The following is a 21,710-nucleotide window of genomic DNA, read 5'->3' as shown; positions in this document are numbered from 1 at the left end:
TAGGTGTGACAGAGGCTGTATGACCTGGAAGCCTAAAATATTTGCCATCTGGCCCTTTGGTCCCAATACCTCACCTTTTCTCTATTCATGTCTTTGGCCATGTACTTGGCAGGGCACAGCCATATGCTGCCCTGACACTGACCTCAGCCATGTGATCTACTCTGGCCAGTGGGATATTAAGAGACATAACACAGCAGAGAATTGAAAAGCGTTCCATGATTGCGCTGCTTTCTTTTACATCTCTGCATCACCATGGGAACATGCCCAGGCTGGCCTGTAGGAGGATGAGAGACAGGTGGAGCAGAGTAGAGCTGCTCCAGCAGAGGCCAACCCAGACCAATCAAGGGCCAGCCAACACCCAGACACTTGGGCAAGCCTGTCCGGGTTGGCGTACCCACCGAGCAGCTGACCCCAGCGAATAATAATTGTGGAACGCCGCTAAAGTTTTGTAGGTGTTTATTACAAAGCATCGTTATAGCACCAGCTACCAGAGTGGCGCATTCCCTAAGGATCACTTGCCTCTACGATGTGGACATTTGTGACTTTTTGGTCATTGTGCTCCCTGCATGCGGCTAGCTGTGCTGCTTCCACTGTGTTTTTAATAACTATGGTTTTCAAGATCTGATGGCATTTACATTTTCTGATAATTTTGACAGAAGGAAACAAGCATCCTGTCTTTGCCCTTGCCCTCCTGGGAGATCTTAGCCACCATGTCTGAATCCTTTTGTGTCAAATGGAGATATCACGTCACGTCATGGGAGGATGTCGACGGACTAGTTAACAGGGAAAGACCAGGGCTAAAATGCACAGTGCCATATAAATGCCAACGAGGAGCTGAGATAACTTCAGACTGAAAATATTACCTGAAGTTCCTGGGTTTGGCTTGTAATTTTTTTATAGTATACCAGGAGATATTCCAGATACAAGGACAGTCCTTGAAAAGAGAAGCAAGAAGAAGGTAAGTCTCAATTCAATTCACCTCCTTCGCTTTCTGAACCACGTCGTAACAGAGCTCGCTCACAGGTGGATGCGGGCAACACTGCCCCCCGCCCTCCATCAAGAAGACATGAGCTGCCACCCAATGTGTGTTTTTAAAATGGTTAGTCAGCCTCAAATCTAGTTTCTTTTTGAAGATGGAAAATAAAACCCATCCACAGAGCACCCTCTCTTGACTCAATGTCCACTGTGTGCAAAGCCATGAGCTGAGTGCTTTGGGGGAGGGGGGAGGCGAGGGGATGCTACAAAGCCATTCCTCAAGGTTCAGTCCGAGAGACAGGGTCTAACTGCCTGGTAGGAAACACGCAGTGGCTCATGTGGCGTCTAAGTGACGGCTGATGGGGTGCGGGGGTGTGAGAATCTCAGAGGAGGAGCGATCATGTGCCTGGAGCTATCACAGGAGGCTACTTGGCCGAGGAGTCACCAGGTGTGGGCACTGCTGGGTACGTAGAGCTCAGAGTCGGAGGGCAGGGCATTTCTGAATGGAAGATGCGGCCCAGCAGGCTACAGGTTGGCCCCCAAAGATATCCAGGTCCTAGTCTCTGCAGCCTGTGAATGTCACCTTACGGGGCAGAAGGAACTTTGCTGGTTAAGGTGATCCTTCATCAAGTTAAGGATCTTGCAATGGGGGGGATCATCCTGGGATATTGGGGGGACTCAGTATAATCACACAGGAAGATGAAGGACAGGGGATGTGAGAGCAGCAGAGGCTGGAAGATGCTGTGCTGCTGGCTCTGCAGACGGGAGGAAGGGGCCACAAGCCAGGGAATGTGAGGAATTCCTTTCTAGGGACTGGAAAGGCTAAGAAATGAAGCCTTCCCTGGAGCCTTCAGGGGGACTCAGTCCCATTGACACCCTGACTTGAGTGCAGGGAAGCTGATTTCAGGCTTTTGGCTTCCAGGACTGTGGGACAATAAATGTGTAGTGTTGAGGCTCTGCGCTTGTGGTACTTGTTGCAGCAGCCCCAGGGAGCGAACACGGGGGTGGGGGCAGGAGGGGAGCTGGGGGGCAGCGCACATCCGGCCAGGGTGCCTCGCTTCACTGGCTGCACAGGTGATGGGAGGCAGGGGGCGGGAGGTGGCTCAGTTCATGGCAGGGCTGGAACAGTAGCTTAAAAAGAGTGTAAACTTGATGGAAACATCCCTGAAGTACACTGAGCATGTGCTGCGTGCCCAGCTCTCTGCCAAGCAATCAAGGCATCGCCCCCCGTATCACCTGCTCACCACCCCGTTTGACAGGTGAGGCAGCTGGGCCCTGAGACACACGGTGGCCCAGTGAGCCTGGCAATCAGCCGAGCCAGGCCTGGGGGTCAAGTCAGTGTGACTCCAGCGTCTGGGTCACTGCGACTTCAGTGGCTGATGGAGCACTGGACTGGCTTGATGCAGACTGTTTTGTGTTTTGCCTTTTCTTTTTCTCTTCTCTTCTCTTCCCTCTCATCTCCTCTCTCTTTTCTTTTCTCTTTTCTCTTTTCTTTTCTTTTCTTTCTTTTCTTCTTCCTAGACAAATATCTGGGAGGAACTAGCAGGGTTTCCTAACTGCAGCTCTACTGATGGGCTGTGCTAGGCAATCCTTGTTGGGGCGGCCATCCTGCACACCGTGGGGTGTGGAGACCAAAGTATCTCCAGACATTGGCAGGTGTGTCCCAGGGGCCAAATCCCTTCTTCCGAGTTAGAGGCTGAGAGCCCATGGACGTCCGGGTCGTCAGTGCCCATGTTCTATACCAGGGTGGGAGAAATGGGGATAAAAAGAAGAGGGAGAGAAAGCTGTGTTTCGGGATAGGATGGTGGCCCCACCGTCAGACAGAGGAGACAGGTTGGGTGGTGTGGGGGCTGGCGAGAAGGGAGGAGCTGCCAAGCTTTGAGGTACTGGGAGGACACGAAGGAAGGGTGGTCGGCAGGGAGCAGGAACAGCCCGGCCCACGCAGGTCTTCGTGAGATTAGGAGACAGCAGCCTTCTTCCTGGTGGACGTGGCCCCGGCCCCGGTGCCACCTGCTGCCTTAGGTGGCACCAAATCTGTACCACCGTTCCCGGCAGCACGGCATGTGGGGATGTCCCCTTGGCCATTGCTGCCCTGGGAGTGGCTGTTGGATTGCCCGGATGGAGACTTTCTTCATGAGAAAGGAGACAGGAGAGAGGGGAGGACGGAGGGCTGCCCTAGAGGAAACCTTCTCGCAGGGGCAGGAATAGTGAAAGGGGCTGCTGAAAACGAATGGAGAGGGTCAGGAGCCAGGCCGGGTGTGCCAGGCACAGGAGAGCCAAGGGGTGAGGGTGTTTCCAGGAAGACATCCGAGGGTGTTGGGTGAGAGAACACGGGCTGGGGAGGGATGGGGGACCCGCCAGGGCAGGAGGCCCCGGGCCAGATGCGTGCGGGGGCAAAGCAAGGAGGCAGCGCCACAGCAGGAAGTTTGCAATGAAGACAGAGGGCCTAACGCTTCCTCAAGGTCATCGGTGGGACAGGAGTGTCCTGAGGAGAAAGAGAGCTATAGCAGCAGCAGGTTCCAGGGAAGAACCGCCATCCTGAGACGCGCGTTTGATGGCAAGGGGAGGAATAAGAGGGAGGGAAAGGCTGTGGAGGCCAGAGGGGGAAGTCGTTCTTCTGGACCCTGTGCACAGGTTCCCCCCAGGAGGGACAGGGAAGGGGACACACAGGGAGGGAAGAGCTGCATCTGGAGATGCAGTGGGGATCACACAGTGAGAAGACAGTGGGGATTTGGAGGGGAGGGAGGAAAGATGGTAGGGAGGCAGAGAAAGGAAGAGAGCTGAATATGTTCATGCCTGGGGCCTTGATCCCTGGCAGTGCAGCTTTCTGCAAATTTCCAGCATGTAAGCATAGAACAGTAATATTATAATAATAGCTATCAAGTATTAAGTACCTGCTTTGTGCCAGGCACCGTGCCAGGAGGTTTACACGTGATAGTTTCTAATCCTTATAAACAACCCAGCAAGGAAATGTGTTTGCATCTGTAGGTGAGGCCACAGAAACTCAGCAAGGTCGAGCTGCAGAGCTGGCAAGTGGTAGGATCAGAATCCAGACCCGGGTCTGTCATTCTGTTTCGAGTGACTGGAGGCTTGTGAGTAAGGGCTGGGGTGGCAAATGTGAAGGGTGTATCAGGGGAGGTGCTCTGTGAGAACATCGAGATGGCAGGGGTCGGGGGAGACGGCCTGGGTGATGTTGGCATGAGCTATAGGAGCACATGGATTTGGGTGGTTAGAGTGGGATGCAACATGTGACCCAGGAACCTGAGGGGAAGGATCAAAGCATGAGTAGGATGCAGAGAGGATTAGGGACAGGAAGGACTCAAGGATGTTGAAGGTGGGCAGCCCCGGTGGTGCAGCGGTTTAGCGCCGCCTGCAGCCCGGGGCGTGATCCTGGAGACTGGGGATTGAGTCCCACGTCAGGCTTCCTGCATGGAGCCTGCTTCTCCCTCTGCCTGTGTCTCTGCCTCTCTCTCTCTCTCTCTCTCTGAATAAATAAATAAATAAATCTTTTTTTTTTTTTTAAAAAAAAGGATGTTGAAGGGGAAGAGGGGGTGTGTGGTCACCCATCTGGGTTCCACCAGGAGCCGTAATCATAGTGGGATTTCTCTCTTCTCGAGAAGAAGAAGCAATTCGTCATTATATTTCTGGTTACAAAAGTTATATGTGTCTCTTACACAAACCCAAACATTACAGACATCCGTGACACGGGCGGTGTTCACTGCTCTCGCTCCCTGGCCGGCACACAGTAGGGCTGCAGCAAATAGCTGATGAACCACCAAGTGAAAGCAAAGGTCCTACGCGATCCCACCACGCTGGATAACGCTCCCCACACTTGCATGTCTTTTTCTTCAGATTTTTCTTTCGGTTGGATACCGATTCTTCGAAATGGGAGCAACTATGCGTATTGTATCACAACTTCCTTCTTTCATTTCAAAATGCTGCATCTTTTGGATATCTGAGAAAGAGTGATTTTCTGTGCATGCAGGGAAGCCTTTTATTTGTAACAAAGTCTTGCAGAAATAGACACAAACAACTGGCTTTGCAAGAAAAAAAAAAGTAGAGTCCTTTCTTTCCTTTATCAAAAGAAGCGGAGAAGCCAGGCAGGAGGAGTGGGGAATAACTTTCAAGGTCCCTCTTTAGACATTTCACATCTTCCCAGCTGGACCACACAGCAAATCTTTCACCACTCAGGTCTTTAGTGGCAACATCAACCTTCTGGGTCCCTTAGGATGCTAGCCAACAACGCTTCAAATAGTTCCCCTTACATTACTTGACCTGCATTCCCCCGGAGGGTTTACTTCAGGATTTACAAACCTAGCTTGTTAGGTGTGCTTTACCTCTTAGGACAGTGATGGGAAAGGCAGGTGGTGATGGTAGTTAAGAGCAGGGGCTTGGAGGGCAGAGGGATCTGAACTGAATCCCAGCTGTACCATGTGGCTGTTGGGACACTTGGTCCATTGTCATGAATCTAGGAAGGAGGCCTGCGAAGGGCTCCTTTGGGTTCAACCCAACTGAGTGCTTGTGGCTGAGAAAATCCTCTTTGCTGCCAAATGAAAAAGGGGCAGAGGCTGCGGGTCAAGTTACCTTGGTGTAAATAAATCAAGCTGCACTGCCGTGCGTGTACCCATCTGACCCACATTTAGGTCAAATTAGGTCAACAAGTACTTAGGGCTGGTGATAATGGCAGCTCCCATTTGTTGAGGCTTACGGTGGCCCCGGCTCCATGATCGGTGCATACATCTTAGTGTTTAATCCTTATGACATCCCTGTGGGATCTTAGCCCCATTTTATGAACAGGTAAACAGGGGCACAGAGAAGTCAAGTAGCCTGCTCCTACAACTAGTAAGTGCACAGTTGAGATTCAAACTTTGGCAGCTGGTCTCCAAAGCCCACGCTCAGAAGCATTCTGCTGTGTGACGCACATGGGCCTTCCTTGGGCATGGCTCATGGTGTGCATGGGAGAGGCGGCTCACCTTGGGGAGCGAGTGCTCTTAGCTCTCTTTCTGCTAAGTTGATGACAGAGTATGTCCTTTAGGAGTTGGGCACGTACCTGGTACCTCTCTGGATCTTCAGAAAGAGTGTGGGGTCCCAGAAAAACCACAGGCATTAGGATCACAATGACTCGTTTGACTCCTGACCTTACCAGGTACCTGTTGTATGACCTTGAGCAAGTTTCTTAATGCATTGAGACTCAGTTTCCTTACCTGAAAAAGAAAGAAAATAATAGTACTCGTATATTCCGATATGGGAGGATAAAAGAATACAACGCACATAAAACCTCTAACACAGTGATAAGTTCCCAGGAGGAGCTAAGTAAACCATGGTTCCTAAGCTTCTCTCATGAACTGGGAACACAGAAGGCCTTTAGGACTGTTTGTGGTTGGCGCTGAATGACTGGGGACCCCCTGCTGGCCTCAGTGATATGAAGTACTTTGCATCTCCTTGTCATGCTGGAGTACTCACAAAAGTAGTTTTTGAGCCAGTTTCTTCATTTCTAAAATGAGGATAATTGTACCTGCCTCACAGAGTTGTTGTGAGGATGAAGTGCGATAATGTATGGAAATGCTTGGAATAGCATCTAGAATAGAAATGCTCAGCAATGAATGACAACCACCATCGTCGCCATTTGCACCTTCACCATCATCATCCCCCTCACCATTACCACCATCATGTGATCATCACCATGACTGTCGTACTCACCACCATTATCCTCTTACTACCATCATCATCCTCCTCACCATCCCCATCCTCATCACCATCATCATCTTCATCACCACAATTCTCACCAACATCATAATCATCACCACCACCACCCCCACCACCATCATCACCATCATAGTCATATCACCATCATCATCCTCACTTATTCTCACTCCCACCATCCTCATCATCCTCACCATCTTCACCATCTTCACCATCCTACTACCATTACCATGGCTGCTGCCATCTGTGTGTGGACGGTTCTGTGCTAGGAATGAGGTACAGTAGTACCTAACACAGAGAATACAGGGAATTGTTTAACTCATTCCTTTCTTTTAGTCTTTTGGGACCTTGCCATAATACTGCTTGTACTGGAAGAGAAAATGCCTTTACTGTCAACCTCTGCCAAATGAATGAAGGATGAACCCTACTCATTGACCTTTCTGTTATAACTCTCCATGCTCTCTCTCTAACTTCTCAGAACCAAGTAGTTGTAATCACAGAATATAGTCTGTGTTTCCCCCACAGGTGTTCTGTAGAGCATTATTCCAAAAGATGTTAGATGTGAGCCAGGACAGCAAAAAAGGAGAAATGTGTTTTGGGAACACTGCATTCTTTACCCCATTTTTCTAGATCCATAGCACATGTTGGTGTAGAAGGGGCTCTGCACTTGAGATGGCAGGTTTGAGAAATGTTGCCCGAAATGACTTTCTGGAATTGCTGTCCTGACACTCAACTCTATAATTAATCCACATCGTTTTATAATAAAATATATGTCTAGATTTATGGACATAAGCTACAAGCACTAAAATGGTCTTGGACATGGGGAGGGGATGGCACACACATAACTTGGCCCCACTATTATTAGGATAGAGATGCTAGTTCCTTACTTCTTGAAGAACAGTTAGTACTGTGATCCATGTTTTACCTGATTTCATGTTTGCTCAGGACTGCCAAGATTACAACAGTACCACTGGGACTGAGGAGCCATTGGGTGGTCAGGAGAAGACCAACTATCCTCTTCTCTGTGCTATATGTGAGGGGCAGGCAGTTATAGAAGTTAATCATGTTTTTTGCTTTTGCCTTCTTTTCAAAGAACTTTATACCACCTTTGGGACTACTTTGGAGACATCATGGCTGGGGATGTTGAATCATCAGAGTTGAAAATCACTCCTTTATTCTCATTTATTGCTCTAAGAATGTCAAATTCATGCGGCCTCTATGAAGGGTGACTTGGCAAGGCATAGCAATAATCTTCAAAATGTCAGAGTTCCTGAAGGTGTGGCCCTCAGCTCTCTTCCTCATATACTTTCTTACTGATACCATTCACACCTATGGCTTTATCCATCCACCCATCCATCCCCACCATCTATCCATCCATCCACCCACCCATTCATCCCCCACTCATCTCCCATCCAATGATTCATCCATCTACCTATCAATCCATCCATTCATTCACCCATCCATCCATCCATCCATCCATCCATCCACTCATCCACCCATCCATCCTCCATTTATCTCCCATCCAACCATTCATCCATCTACCTATCAATCTGTCCATCCATCCATTCATCCACTCATCCACCCACAGTTATTAAGCACCCACTATGTGGCATATGCTTTTCTGGGTTCTAGAGATACACCATTAACATCTGTTTCCCAGACTAGACATACAAGGTGACGGCTGCATCCTTGGCACCTCATCTTGAATGTCTCACAAGCACTTCCTTCAAACCTGGTCTTCACGCAACGTTCCTTACTCTGGATTTTAGTGAGGAAGAATTGTCTGTTTTTTTACACAAGCCAGAAACCTGGAGGTCTCTAGAACCCTTTCTCTATGTCACTTCCCTTCCAATTGTATCCAATTCCACCACTGAGGCCTGTTGATTTACCTCTTAAATGCCTGAGAAACTTCTCCCCTTCTGTATCCTACCCCTGCCCTGGAGCCACCATCATCTCTTGTGACAGCCTCCTAGCTGGTTCCCTGGTGCTCCATGATGGCCATTTTCCAGTACATTTTCTACTCACAGTCAAGAGGATTATCTCCTAAAGCAAACCTGTCCATCAGTTCCCTGCTTAAAATCTTTCATTGGGTTCTCAATGCGCTTAGGATAAAGCAGAGCTTCTTATCAGAGCCCTACAAGCCCACGTGGCACATCCCCTGCTGACCTTTCCTGCCAGCCCTGTCCCACCTCCCACCCCCATTTTTTTCAGTGCCTTGTGTTCTTCATGCTCCCATCCTAATACACATCTCTCCTCACCCAGAATTCTCTCCCCTCCCCTCTCCTCTGACAAATAACTCCTGTGTATCCTGAGGATGCCCTGCCCTCCCTAACCAGGTTAGAGTCCTGCACTTCTCCTTTGTAGCACTTGTCTCCTTTAATGTTTTAGGTGTGAGCGATTTTCCAATTAATGCCCACCCTCCCCTCCCTAAGACCACAAGGTCTATGAGGGCAGCAATAGTGCTTATTTCCCCCTCAATATTTTATCATGACAAATTTCAAATGTACAGATAAAGCAAGAGGCTAAGCAAGACACCCATACACCCTCCACCTGGATTCCACCTGTTTCTGACCCCGATACAGCTCTGCCCTGCACAGTGCTGGTGTCTAGTAGGCATGCAATAAATTTGTTGAATGAAAGTGGTTTAACTCCCTCCACCTCTAAGGTGATAAATATAAGATGAATTGGTATATGTTCTGTACCATTCATTTCAGCATTATCTGTAAGTATGGGAAACTGGAGACAACTTAAATGCCCATGACAAAAAAAAAATCTAAAAAAATAAATGTATAAGTAGTGCCTATTCTGTGACAGATACTATTCTAAGTACTTCACATATACCGATGCATTTTAATCCTCCCGACAACCTTAAGGGGTAGGTACTCCTTATTATCCTCATTTTACAGGTAAGGAAACCGAGGCAGAGAGAGAGTAAGAATCATACATCTATTTCCATGGGAAAATGCTGTGGAAGTTATGCCCGAAATAAACAGTAGTGACAACATCACCTGCTGGCAAAGGATGTGGAGCAAGAGGAACTCTCACGCATTGCTGGTGGGAATGCAAAATGGTGCAGGCTCTTTGGAGGACAGTTTGGTGGTTTCTTTTAAAACCATGCATGCCCTTACTACATGCTCTAGCAATCCTACTCCCTGGTATTTACCCAAAGGACTTGAAAACTTATATCCACACAAAAATCTGCACACAGATGGTGATGATGGCTTTATTCATAATTGCCAAAACTTGGAAGCTACCAGGATGTCCTTTCACCAGGTGGATGGATAGATAAACTATGGTCCGTCCAGACAACTAGTCAGTGCTAAAAAGAAGTGAGTTATCAAGTCATGAAAAGACATGAGAGGGAACTTAAATGCATATTACTAAGTGAAAGAAGCCAATCTGGAGAGTTGTAGGATTCCAGTTGCATGACGTTCTGGAAGAGGCAAAACCATAGAGGCAGTAGAGAGGTCAGTGGCTGGGGGAGCTGGAGGTTGGGGGAGGGATGAATAGATAGCAAGCGGAGGATTTTTAGGGCAACTGAAACTATCCTGTGTGATACTATAATGGTGGATCCAGGTCGTGGATCCTTTGTCCAAACCCACAGAGTGTGCAACGCTGAGAGTGAGCCCCGATGTGAAGCATGGTCTCTGGGAATGATGCATCCCTGTAGACTCACCAACTGTAACACACGTACCACTCTGGTGGGGGGCGCTGATAATGGGGGGGATTGGGCATATGGGGTGCAGGGGGCACACGGGAAGTCTCTGTACAGTACTTTCCTCTCAGTTTTTCTGTGAACCTAAAACTGCTCTAAAAACAGTCTAATAGATACATAATGGTAGTCGCTTCTGAGAGATAGGATTTAGCATAATCTCGACTTAATTTTCCTTTTGCTTGTGTCACGTCTCATTTTCCTTCAGTAATCATGTCTCACTTTTTTTTTTCCCTCCCCCAAGGAAAAAAATCACTTCTCAAAGTCTGGAGAAGGGCCACTTGGCCACATAGCTAAGAAGCCTTCCTCAACAGATGTCCCATCATGGTAAGATTCAACGCGACATTTCAGAGTCATGCAACTACGTGAGAAAAAAGTGCCATTAACCTGTCTCAGAGCTGGAGAGCTGGATGCCCACGTCCCGGAGGAGACGCTCCGTTTCCTCCAGCCAGGACAGCGACAGGCGCAGGATGTCCAGCGCCACCTTCTGGAGCCCTGAAACAGGTGGGCTCACCTGAAGGTTCTGAAGCAGGTCCACCTCCTTCTTCAGGTCCTTGCTACCGCAAGACTTTTTCATGCAGGCCTGGAAAGACACGAGATCATGAGGAGCCCCGACGCTGGGCCCAGAAGCAGCAGCGCTCTTGACTTGGCCATGAGACGGGCAGCGCCGCATGTTGGCCGCACTCGGACGGCTCAGTTTCATTTACCCCCCACCCCCACCCCGCCTGCTCCCCGTTTTGGCAGCTTTTGCTTTTTTGGCACTCTAATGCAGCCTTTGGTGGTCGAAGAGACCCCATTTTTAGGTATCTGCAATTCCAAAGCCAAACTGCCAAGGACAATTGGCTGAAAGGAGAACCAAATCTGGCTACTTCTGTTCATCAAAATTCCCGTTGAGATCAACACATCAGCTGGTCAGAAAGCGGGGTTTCCTGATTTGAAAGAGTGCTGACAAGCCAGCGTTTGCACAAGCTCCCCAAATAGTAGCTGCTTATTTCTAGAGAAAGCAGAAGCAGCTGCCTGCTTGGGGAGGCTCCATTCTGGTGTGGGAGCCGTGGGGTTCAGGCAGACTTCTGGGCCCGTCTCCTCCGGAGTCAGAAGCAAAAGAGGCAAAAAACCCCAACAACAACAAAAAAACAAAAACAAAAAAACCACCCAAAAGAACAAAAACCCCAAAGAGCCCAAAACAACAGCCTTTCCACTGCTGGGCCAGAAAATAATGCAAATAAAGAGCAGGGATGTTCCTCTGAAAATAACGGGGGACTTATTTATTATTGATTTGTTTTTTGCTGGGGCCCGGGGCCTCCCCAGGTCAGTAGCAGGGGTGCATCATGCATCTTTTCCGTGGCCGCACCAAGTTCACCTGGGAGGCAGTTTTTGAGGCTCTTTGTTTTCTGCTCCCAAACAGATTTCTCCAGGAGAAAAGGATGAAAAAGGAGCAGAGCATTTCTGCCCAACCTGCTCCACAAACGCTGGGGAAACTTCCCAAACAAGCAGCACAAGAATGAGATTTGTAAAAAGCCGAAGAAGAGGGCACCTGGCAGTTGTCTAGAGATGTCTTCAGCTTCTCGATGTTCTCTGTGATTTCCTCCTGTTTAGAATTGCTGAGCTGAGTCTCCTTCTGCAGGGTCCATCTTTTCTGCTGAAAGTTGATGTTGTCCTCAGTGACCTGGGTGATCTTCTCTATTAGCTGGTGAGAAAAAGGAAAGAGAGATTTGCACACCAGGGTGGCCCTGGGAAGGGACCAGGAGCGTGAGTTCAAGCTCCCGGGTTCTGCAGGTGAACGGGGAGGCCCTGACGTGTCTTGGTGACGGCTCTGGAGGAGGACATCGGTCCTGTCCCCGGGACATATCTCCCAGGGTCTGAGATGGCTTTTCAGAGCCAAAGGTCTGTAATGTCATGAGTTTGCTCTGGATTCTCCTGCACTGTGATTTGTCACGCGGAGCCTGATGCTGTGGACTCACAGGTAGAAAGAAGGTCAGTGTCCACAGCTGACAAGAGCAGCCCATGGTGTGTTTTCTTACACATGCGTGGAACAGAGGGTTAGAAAGAAAATCAGAAGAATGACAAGGCGATCGTTATGGCCGGGAGTCCACCCCCATCACCATCTCTTCTCTTCAGAAGGAAGAAGTGAGAATGCAGCGTCTGGGGACAGGCGGCCCCACTCCCCCCTACTTCTAAGGTGCCAGCGAGGGGGTAAATGTGTGTGTCTGGCGACCAGAAATAGGCCTGAGTGGTTTAATTTGATTTTCACAGAAACATTTCAAGGGAATTTAACTGGCTTTTACTTTAAAAGCCAGGAAATCCCATAAAATCAAAACAAATCTTTATGGTGTAGCAACAGTGTGAAAAATATGTACCACCAACAAAACACAGGCGCATATGCTCCCAGTGTCTGGAGGCCCAGGTCCCCGAGGGAGGAAGGGAGGAAGCAAGAAAAACCTGTTGATCGGTGACGGGCTTGTCCAGGAACGGCTTCACTCGTCCGTAGGTGGCCTTGATGACTTGACTTCTGAAATGCTCCAGCTACACACAAAGGGAAGGCGACCAAAAAAAAAAAAAAAAAAGGAAGGCGACAGTCAGTGGGGGCAGCCGGGGCTGGGGTGGCCGGCAGCGCCAGGGGCCAGGAGGTAGGGGGCCGCGGCCTCCACTGGTCACTACGGCTCGCCGGCGTCTTGAGCTCTTCCTGGAAGGGCCCGGCAGCCGAGAACACAACAGCAGGTTCTTTTTTTTTTTTTTTTTTAATTTATTTATGATAGTCACACACAGAGAGAGAGAGAGGTGCAGAGACACAGGCAGAGGGAGAAGCAGGCTCCATGTACCGGGAGCCCGACGTGGGATTCGATCCCGGGTCTCCAGGATCACGCCCTGGGCCAAAGGCAGGCACCAAACCGCTGCGCCACCCAGGGATCCCACAACAGCAGGTTCTAATTACCTTCCAGGTCTGCCCGCCGAACCCGACGGGCACCCGTGGTCGGCGCGCACGCCGCTCGCGCCCTCAGACGAGCCACTTGCTGCCAATTATCCAGTGGGAAGTCTGGGGCCGGGAGCGCTCTTCCATAATTGGGAAGTCGGCCCCAGACTGTGAGATAAATATTGAGGCTGTCAGCCCAAGTAAATGGTGTCATCAGCTCGGGTGTCTGGCGAGAGGACAGCGTGCTCCCGTCTGCAGCCTGGGCCTCCGACCATACGTGTCCTGCACGCTGTGTCGGTGGCCTTTGGGTCCCCAGAGCCTGGTTCAGAGCCGGGCAGAGGAGGCGCTCGGTACGTATTCATCGATGCTCGTATGCGGGCATCTGCCAGCCCTGGGCGCCCCACTTTGGTTCAGCCAGCTTTTCCTGGGTGCCTGCTTGGTGCCAGTGTTTTCAGATTACAGCCGACGAGATGGCGCGGTTGGATTAGGCCAGGGCACACGGAGGCACAGCTCTAAGGTGCCCAGTGCCCGCAGCAGGGACGGGCCGGGAAGCCCAGCTTGCTCTGAGAATTTACCAACGTGGCCTGGGTTTTTGGTTTACTGACAAAACACGGTCATGGACTCTGAAACAGAGCCCCGAACATACAAAAACAAACAAACAAACAACAAAAAAAAACCCAAAAATAAATAAAATAAAATAAAATAAAATAAAATAAAATAAAATAAAAATAAAATAAAATAAAATAAAACAGAGCCCTGAAGGGATCATAGGTGCCACCAAATCAACTCAAAAGTCAAAGGGTCCGGGCAGCCCCGGTGGCTCAGCAGTTTAGCGCCACCTTCAGCCCAGGGTGTGATCCTGGAGACCCGGGATCAAGTCCCACGTCAGGCTCCCTGCATGGAGCCTGCTTCTCCCTCTGCCTGTGTCTCTGCCTCTCTTGCTCTCTCTCTCTCTCTGTCTCTTATGAATAAATAAAATAAAATAAAAAGTCAAAGGGTCCTAACATGCAGGGTTTACTTGCTACCGTGGAGTTCTGGGAACCCAAGAGTGGAATGGTGAGCTCCTAAGGACACCCCTGCAGTCAGCCTGCTCAAAGCAGACAGGGGCAGGGGTGGGGGGGCCAAGGCACTCCAGGCCATCCTCTGGATCCATGGCCAAGGGGAGGGGTCCCAACGAGCCCAGGAAGAGGTCACGCAGAGAGTGCCCTGTGAATGACGGCCCCACATCCCCCCGGAGGCCTCCCACAGCACTGCTCAGGGGGGAGGGGACAGGTCCTCCTGGCTCCTGGCTCAGTCCTGGAGCCACTTGCCTGGCAAGGGGCGGAGTCTCAGGCAGGGAGCAGGACCCTGGCAATAAGGGGGTGGGATGGGGAAGTAGCAGAGATGGGGCCCATCCTCTGTCTCTTGGGTCCACACCCGGAGAAATCTCAGTGTCTTGCGGGGGGGTCCTCCCGGGAGACTTCTCTCCTAAACTCCACTGTAACCTGGATGTTGGGACTTGGGCAAGTGACACAGATCATGCCTTCAATCAAGGGTGTGTTGGGGGCTGCAGGGCACAGAAAGGGGACGGGCTGGTCCGGGTGCACAGACCTTTCTGAGAATCCAGTGAGTAACCTGGTGGGCCCCCCTTCCCAGGAGAGCAGAAGCACAGACATATATATACACAGAGAATGTTCTTGGGCCCCCCTGGAGCCGTGGCTGCCAGGAGGGGGCCCCCCAGGAGAAGTCCAAGACAGGCTGCCCTGGAGCCATATCCTGGAGGGTCGGGGCCTCCACCCGGCTTCCAGTTGGCTTTCCCTCGGCCTTTGGCGAAGTCTTGTTGGCACGTCCTGGCCCTCACATCCGTGCCGCACACCAGAGGAAGGGCCACTGGGCCATCTGGGGCCAGAGTGTTAGGGCAGTGGCGTGCCCAGGCCAGCCTGTCGGAGCCTGCCCACCAGCCTGCCCAGACTCTTCCCCATCTAGCAAGCACTTTGACATCTGGCTTCCCCTTACTTTCTTTCCTTAAGGACACTGACTGTGACATCTGCTGGCAGACAGGGGATACAAGATCACGGTAAATGTCAGGACAAAAAAGTGTGAGGGAGAAAATCCCAGAAACACCATGGGGTCAAGAGGTTCAGACTCTTCCCAGAAGGGAATTGCACCGCGGCAGGTTCACCGCGGGGAGCGGGGTTGGGCTGTTGGTGCGGGCAGCTTCCTGGGGTGCAGGAGCCACATGCGGCTTCTCGGCTGGGGTCCCAGGGGGAATCCAACCACGGCCACCATCCTCCTGACTCATCCCCACCAGCTGGGGAGCAGAAAACCTAGGGGAGCATGGGCCACTGAGGGGGGCTCTGGAGCTCGCCTACCTGACCTACTGCCCTTTCCAAATTGACTTTAATGAGGGTCTCTCTGTTTCCCATTTCTTGTAGCTGGAGCAATTTCTTTCTGGAATCCTCCTGAAGCTTCTCTTCAACCTGAAAGGACGATGAAAGCATGTGCTCGCTGCTAATGTGATCATAATGCCCTCTGGGGAGCTTCCTGGAGGAGGTCTGATGGCCACGGGGGTCCCGGGGCGGGGGCAGGGGTCATGGGTGAGCGAGTGCAGGGTGGAGGCGGGCTCGCAGGAGTCGCCCCGGGGTGGGATGGAAAGGACCCCTGCGGGTCCCCAGCAAGCCACAGGACTGGGGACGGGTCCTCCTCTGCCAAGCGGGGATGGTGATCCTAGTGCGCCTCCCAGGGTGAGTGCGGGGATTCAGTGTTTTGAGCGGGGCCGGCACTTCTGGAAAGCTCTGTGCACACATCGGGCGCTGCGCTCTGCAAAGGGGGCCGGGAATGTGCACCGGGCGCCGTGCTCTAGCGCCGCGGGGAACTGGCCCACGCCGGGTACCTGGTAGATGCTATTACTTGGCCTTATCATCGTGCCCGTTTGGCATCACTGCTTCCAGGCCGCTCGCCAGCGGAAGCCGCGCCAGGGGCTTGCCAAGCAAAGTCTTTTAGGAATCGCAGCCCGTGGGAAGCGGGGCGACTGGCCGGGTCATTGTCCCCCGACGGGAGAGGGCGAGGCGGGCGAGCTTGCCGGGCTGGACGCCGCCCTCTGCCGGCCGCCACGGGCCCCGCAGCCCGGCTGCTCCCTTGGGGACCCTGCCGTTTTGGAAGCACCTGCGGAGCCCAGGGCTCTGGGGTTCTCCGGAGAGGAAGCAAACTCCCCTAGATAAGCCTGAGGACTTTGTGCTGCAAAGACTTTGCGAGCTGTTTCTTAGGGGGCTGAAGGGGGGGGTCACAGAAGTAATAAAAGACCCAGAAGAGCCCCGGAGCTTTCTTCTGAGCAGCGTGGGGCAGCCCCGGAGCCTCTGGGTCGCCGGGCCGTTGGCAAAGCCATCTACGCTCCCTGGGCCTCAGCCTCCTCCGCAAACATCCCCTCACGTCTAAACACGCTCTGACTTCTATTTCAGCAGACTCCCTCATACGCCGGGAAGGCCAAGTCCAGCCTGGACTCTGCCTTTAGCGGGGCTCCCCACCTAAGGATCTGCCCCACCTTCCCTGCCCCAGCCCTTGGGGTCATCCTTCGCTGCTGCCCTGCTCCATCTCTCACGCCAAGCCATCTCCAAGCCTGTGGCTCGGGCCCCTGTCACATCCAGTCCACGTCTCCATCCCTACCCTGGTGAGCACCCCTGCCAGGCACCGAGGGCCTCTGGCCTATGTAAGTGGCTCCTCCCTCTGGTTTACTTCCTCCCAACACATTCTTTATGCTGTGAGAGTTGCCAGGCTGTGGAGCAGCTGGGTCCGACACAACTTTCCGCATTGACAGAAATGCTCCCTGTCTGTGCTGACTAGTAGCCACCAGCCACCTCGGGCTGTCAAGCCCTGGCAATGTGGCTGGTGTGACTGGGGAACTCAGTTTGGAGTTTTACCCAATCTTGGTTAACTTCAGTGTGAAGAGTTGCATGTGGCTCGTGGCTGCGCCACAGTGACGGGAGCCACACAAACCTGGCTTCCAGTCTTTGCTTCGTTACCTACTGACAGTGTGGCTGTGGGCTGGTTACCTTACTAGTGACTAAGAGCCTTGATTCCCTCATCTGTAAAACGGAGAGCATAGATCGGTGAAAGAGATGAAATGCTTGGCATAGTGCCCAGTACATGGGAAATTTTAGCTATTATCTTCACCGTAACCATTGATCACAAGTCATCATACCAGTTCTCTGTTCAAAAGCCTTCAGCAGCAACCTGCTGCCTGTGTGGTAGGTCACCCGAGTGCCACACTAATGCCGAACACCCAGCCAAGGATGCAAGAAGCCCATACGAACGCCAAACAGGTAAATAAAAATGAGTCCACACTGAAATAAATCATAATAAATCTGCTAAAAATCAAGAGCAAACAAAATCTTCAGAGTGGCCAGGGAAAATAGATTACCCAAAGGCAAACAGTTAGGCTTGTAAATGACGTCTAAGCAGAAACAACAGCGTCCGAGAGTCAATGGAATGATGGACCTGATGTTACCTGTAATGCGCTAGAAGAATGTCAACGTCAACGCAGAATTCAACACTCAGTCGAAATGTGTTTTAAGAATGAAGGTTAAATATTCATTTCCAGAGATGCGTGTGCCCAAATCTGAGAGAATTTGTCATCAGCATAGCCATGCTGAAGGAAAACACTAAAAGGTGTTCTTTGGATGGAAGAACAATGATCCCAAATGGATGATCAGAGATGCAGAAAAGAAAGCAAGAAAGGTAACATATGGACATGAATATTGACTATAGAGAAATAGTGACTAGATCTTCTGGGGTTTACAAATAGGGAATAGTTGATGAGGCACATGGGTGGTTCAGCTGGCTAAGTGTCTGACTCTTGATCTTGGTTCTGGCCCCGACTGGAGGGTCATGAGTTCGGGTCCTGTATTGGGCTCCACGCTGGGCATGAAGCCTACTTAAAAATAAAATAAATAAAATAAAATATCATTTAGAAAATGACAACAGTGGCACACAAATCTGGAGGGGGTGAGTGAAGTTAGTGTTCCACAGTCATTTCCTTACCAAGGAGAAGGGCATAATTATCAACTAATGTTGGATCTTGGTAAGTCAAGAATGCAGATTATAGCCATTAGGTTGACCATGAGAAGAAGAGTTAAAGAATGAGAAACTCAATTACTATTGGATTTGGTAAGTCAAGGCTGAATGCTGTTGTCTTGCTATTACGAAGAGAGTAGTAAAAGAGGAAGGCATTTCCAAGCTAATAGAGAAGATGGAAACAAAAACCACTAACTCAAAAGAGGGCATGAAAGGAAGAAAAGGGAGCATCACACAGTTTGTACACCAAGCAGGAAGGTAGATTTAAATCCCGACAAACCAGCAACCACATTATATGTAAATGGACCAAGAGACAAAGACTGTTAAAGCAGATTTTATAAAGATGATATGCTAGTTAGAAGAGAGATTGCCTAAAACTTAAAACAAAGACTGACAGAAAGAGTAGGAACAAGATATGCTATGAAAATAGCAGTATTTTTTTCTTTTCAAAAGAAAAGCAGTAGGGCTTCTAGAGTATATATATATATATATATATATATATATATATATATATATACACACACACACACATATATTATGACATTTTATTTATTTGAGGGAGAGAGAGAAGCAGAGAGAGAGGGAGAAGGTCAAGTAGATTCTGCACTGAGCACAGAGCCTGATGTGGGGCTTGATCCCAGGACCCTGAGATCATGACCTGAGCCAAAATCAAGAGTTAGACGCCAGCTGAGTCACCCAGGCATCCCACTGCCAAAGTTGCATTAATGACAAAGTAGACGTTAAGGGGAAAAATCTATTAGAGATGAAGAGGGACATTTTATGATGATCAAAGGTTTTTTTTTTTTTCTCCAATGAGAAGTATTAAAATTCTAAATTTATAGGCGCTTAGTAACACGGCCTCAAAATATACAAAGCAAAAGTTGTCAATACTAAAAGTAGCAATACACAAATCCACAATCATGAGATTTTAAAAAATATGCCTCTTCAATGACTGCTAGGCCACATGGCCAAAAATATCCATAAGAGCATTTAAGTTTGAGCAACACCATTAGCAAACTTGATTTAATGGATCAGTTCTCTTCTGGATAAATTTTACAAATAAGAGTTGAAGTCAGTCTAGACTTGTGGTTACACACAGGAGCATGGAGTCAGATAGACGCGGGTCCAAGTTCTGAGAAGTACAGCTACTTTATCTGAGTGAACTTGGCTAACATCGTTTACCTCTGTGAGCCTCAGTTTCTCAACCATAAAGTGGGGTTAATACCGGTATTGACCACGCGGAGTCATTGGGAGATTGAGATGATACGTGCAGAAGGCCTGGCCCAGAGGGGTCACTGGGCCACACTGTCCTTGTCTTACCTTGCTTTTTTCTCGCAGTGTCTTAGAGATCATGTTCTGTTCAGTACAATTCTTTTTCAGCTCCTCCCTGAGCTTCTTCATTTCTTTCTCCATGTCTTGGATTTGCTGAAAGAGTTTCAAGAACAGGAAGTCAACTTCCCTGATGGGAAGCGGGAGTTGCCTTCTGGGCTGAAAAATCCTGAGCCTCTGTAGTTCATTTCATTGGGTTCATTAAGGCAGAAACCTAGTCTGGTATTAGCTTAATTGCTTCCCTTGGGGGAAAATTCTACATCTGTGGGGCAAAGTAGATGTTTTTTCAATGGATGGTTGGGAAATTGGGTAAAGGGAAATGATTAGTTTCTTTTGAAAATCAGCATGGACCCTGGATTAAACAGTACAAGATATCCATCAACTCATTAGAAGCTCTTCTCCTAGGGTGTATTTTTGAGATCAGTCTGAATCAGGGCTGCTTGGATGCCACAATGGACATAGTCTGGAAGGACAGAATAATGAAATTTTTCTTTTTCCCCATTTTGAGGCAGAGAATAGCAATGTTCCTGGCACAGAGAACAGGACGTCTCTTCCTCGTGTCTAAGGCGCTGTACTTCCTAATGAATGGGAACATGTGCCTGGTGCCGTGTAAGAGGACTCGACTGGCACAGGGAATGAACGTTTTCATTTCATTTTATTTTTTTAAAAATATTTTATTTATTTATTTATGAGAGACACAGAGAGAGGCAGAGACATTGGTGGAGGGAGAAGGAGGCTCCCTGTGAGGAGCCCGATGTGGGACTCTATCCTTGGACCCTGGGATCATGCCTTGAGCTGAAGGCAGATGCTCAACCCAGGCGTCCCTGAATGTTTTCATTCTAGTGCAAGTATTTTCACCGTTGTTTCATTATTTCCAAAGTGATCGCCTATATAAGGCAAATGATTTTTTTTCTTTGTTTTTATGAGTTGGTGTAAAATGGATGTATTTCAACAAAAATGCTTCAGGAAGAATTCTGTGTTAATAACAGTGCCCACGTGTAAGATAAACTCTGACGATGGAACATGAAAGTTTGGACACCACAGGTCTGGGGGGCAGGGACCCCATGTCTCCTGTCCAGCCCCACGGGGACGGTGTGCACTTCCCAGAGAATCCTGGGAGGGTGTTTTCTACGGTACTTTCAGCCATTTCTTCTTTGAGGCTATAAGCAGCATTTCAAAGAATTAGGAGACTAGGTTAATAAACAATCATTAAAGCCCTACAGCTTGTGCCATCTAATGGGCCATGGAACCCCTCTCCAACCCCCCAAAGCTCCCTGAAGGTCAAAGTCTAGCTTTTCTGGGGACACGGAGCAGTGAAGAGGCTCAACTCACAATTTTGCAGAGTTTTAACTCTTTCCCTTGGGCTTCCTGGTGTTCCTTCTGAGCATCTTCCTTTCTTAACTCTTTCAGCGCGGAGCACTATGGAGAGACAACACAAGAAGGCCACGTGGGGCTGTCTGTGGGTCCCCAAGTCCCCGCATTTGCTCCTAAGAGCATTTCCTATTGCTTAATCCAATCACTTCCCCAAATTTCCAGAGGCGAGGCCATTTGCGTCTGAGGGACGCCCAGGGCCCTGCAGCAGGTGGTAGTCAGTCACCCCTCTCTTGAGTTCCGGGGATAATCTGTGTAAATGCTTCTTCAGGAGCCAGCAGTCCACACCACAGGACAGACCCAGCTTTGCAGTCCGGATCCTTAGGGTGGCGGGATGGGTGTGTTTGCCCCTGGGACCAGCCAAGAGAGCTGCCAGGAATACAGGGAGGCGCTCTCGTGCTTTCTGCAAGGTGCATCTCCCAACACAGCTGCTTGGCGGAGGGAAGGTAAATGGAACAGCCTTTCAGGAGGGCAGTTTGGCAACACACATTGAGAACATAAAGATGGGCCTTCTTTTGACCCAGAAATCCCCACTTTAGTATTGTCTCTTAAGGACGCTGACTAGAGAAATCAGCAGAACTGTAGGGTCAGGGATGTTCTTGGCAGTATTAGCAACAGAGGAAAAGAAAGAAAGAAAAAGAAACAGCCGTGTCCAACAAC

General features: G+C 49.8%; 1 protein-coding gene across 1 annotated transcript in view; it reads right to left on the bottom strand.

Moving 5' to 3' along the window:
- Positions 1-21,710, bottom strand: part of FHAD1 (forkhead associated phosphopeptide binding domain 1) — a 108,232-nt gene that overhangs the window by 33,022 nt on the left and 53,500 nt on the right. The window contains exons 8-13 of the mRNA XM_055331691.1: positions 21,012-21,098; positions 19,671-19,775; positions 12,830-12,913; positions 11,925-12,077; positions 10,778-10,973; positions 864-934 (exon numbers count right to left, since the gene is read on the bottom strand). Coding sequence (XP_055187666.1) covers positions 864-934; positions 10,778-10,973; positions 11,925-12,077; positions 12,830-12,913; positions 19,671-19,775; positions 21,012-21,098 — 696 coding nt within the window. The remainder of the gene's footprint in view (positions 1-863; positions 935-10,777; positions 10,974-11,924; positions 12,078-12,829; positions 12,914-19,670; positions 19,776-21,011; positions 21,099-21,710) is intronic.

Source organism: Nyctereutes procyonoides, unplaced genomic scaffold (genome assembly GCF_905146905.1).
Source record: "Nyctereutes procyonoides isolate TBG_1078 unplaced genomic scaffold, NYPRO_anot_genome, whole genome shotgun sequence".
NCBI lineage: Eukaryota > Metazoa > Chordata > Mammalia > Carnivora > Canidae > Nyctereutes > Nyctereutes procyonoides.
This window is presented reverse-complemented; position numbering and strand designations above follow the sequence as displayed.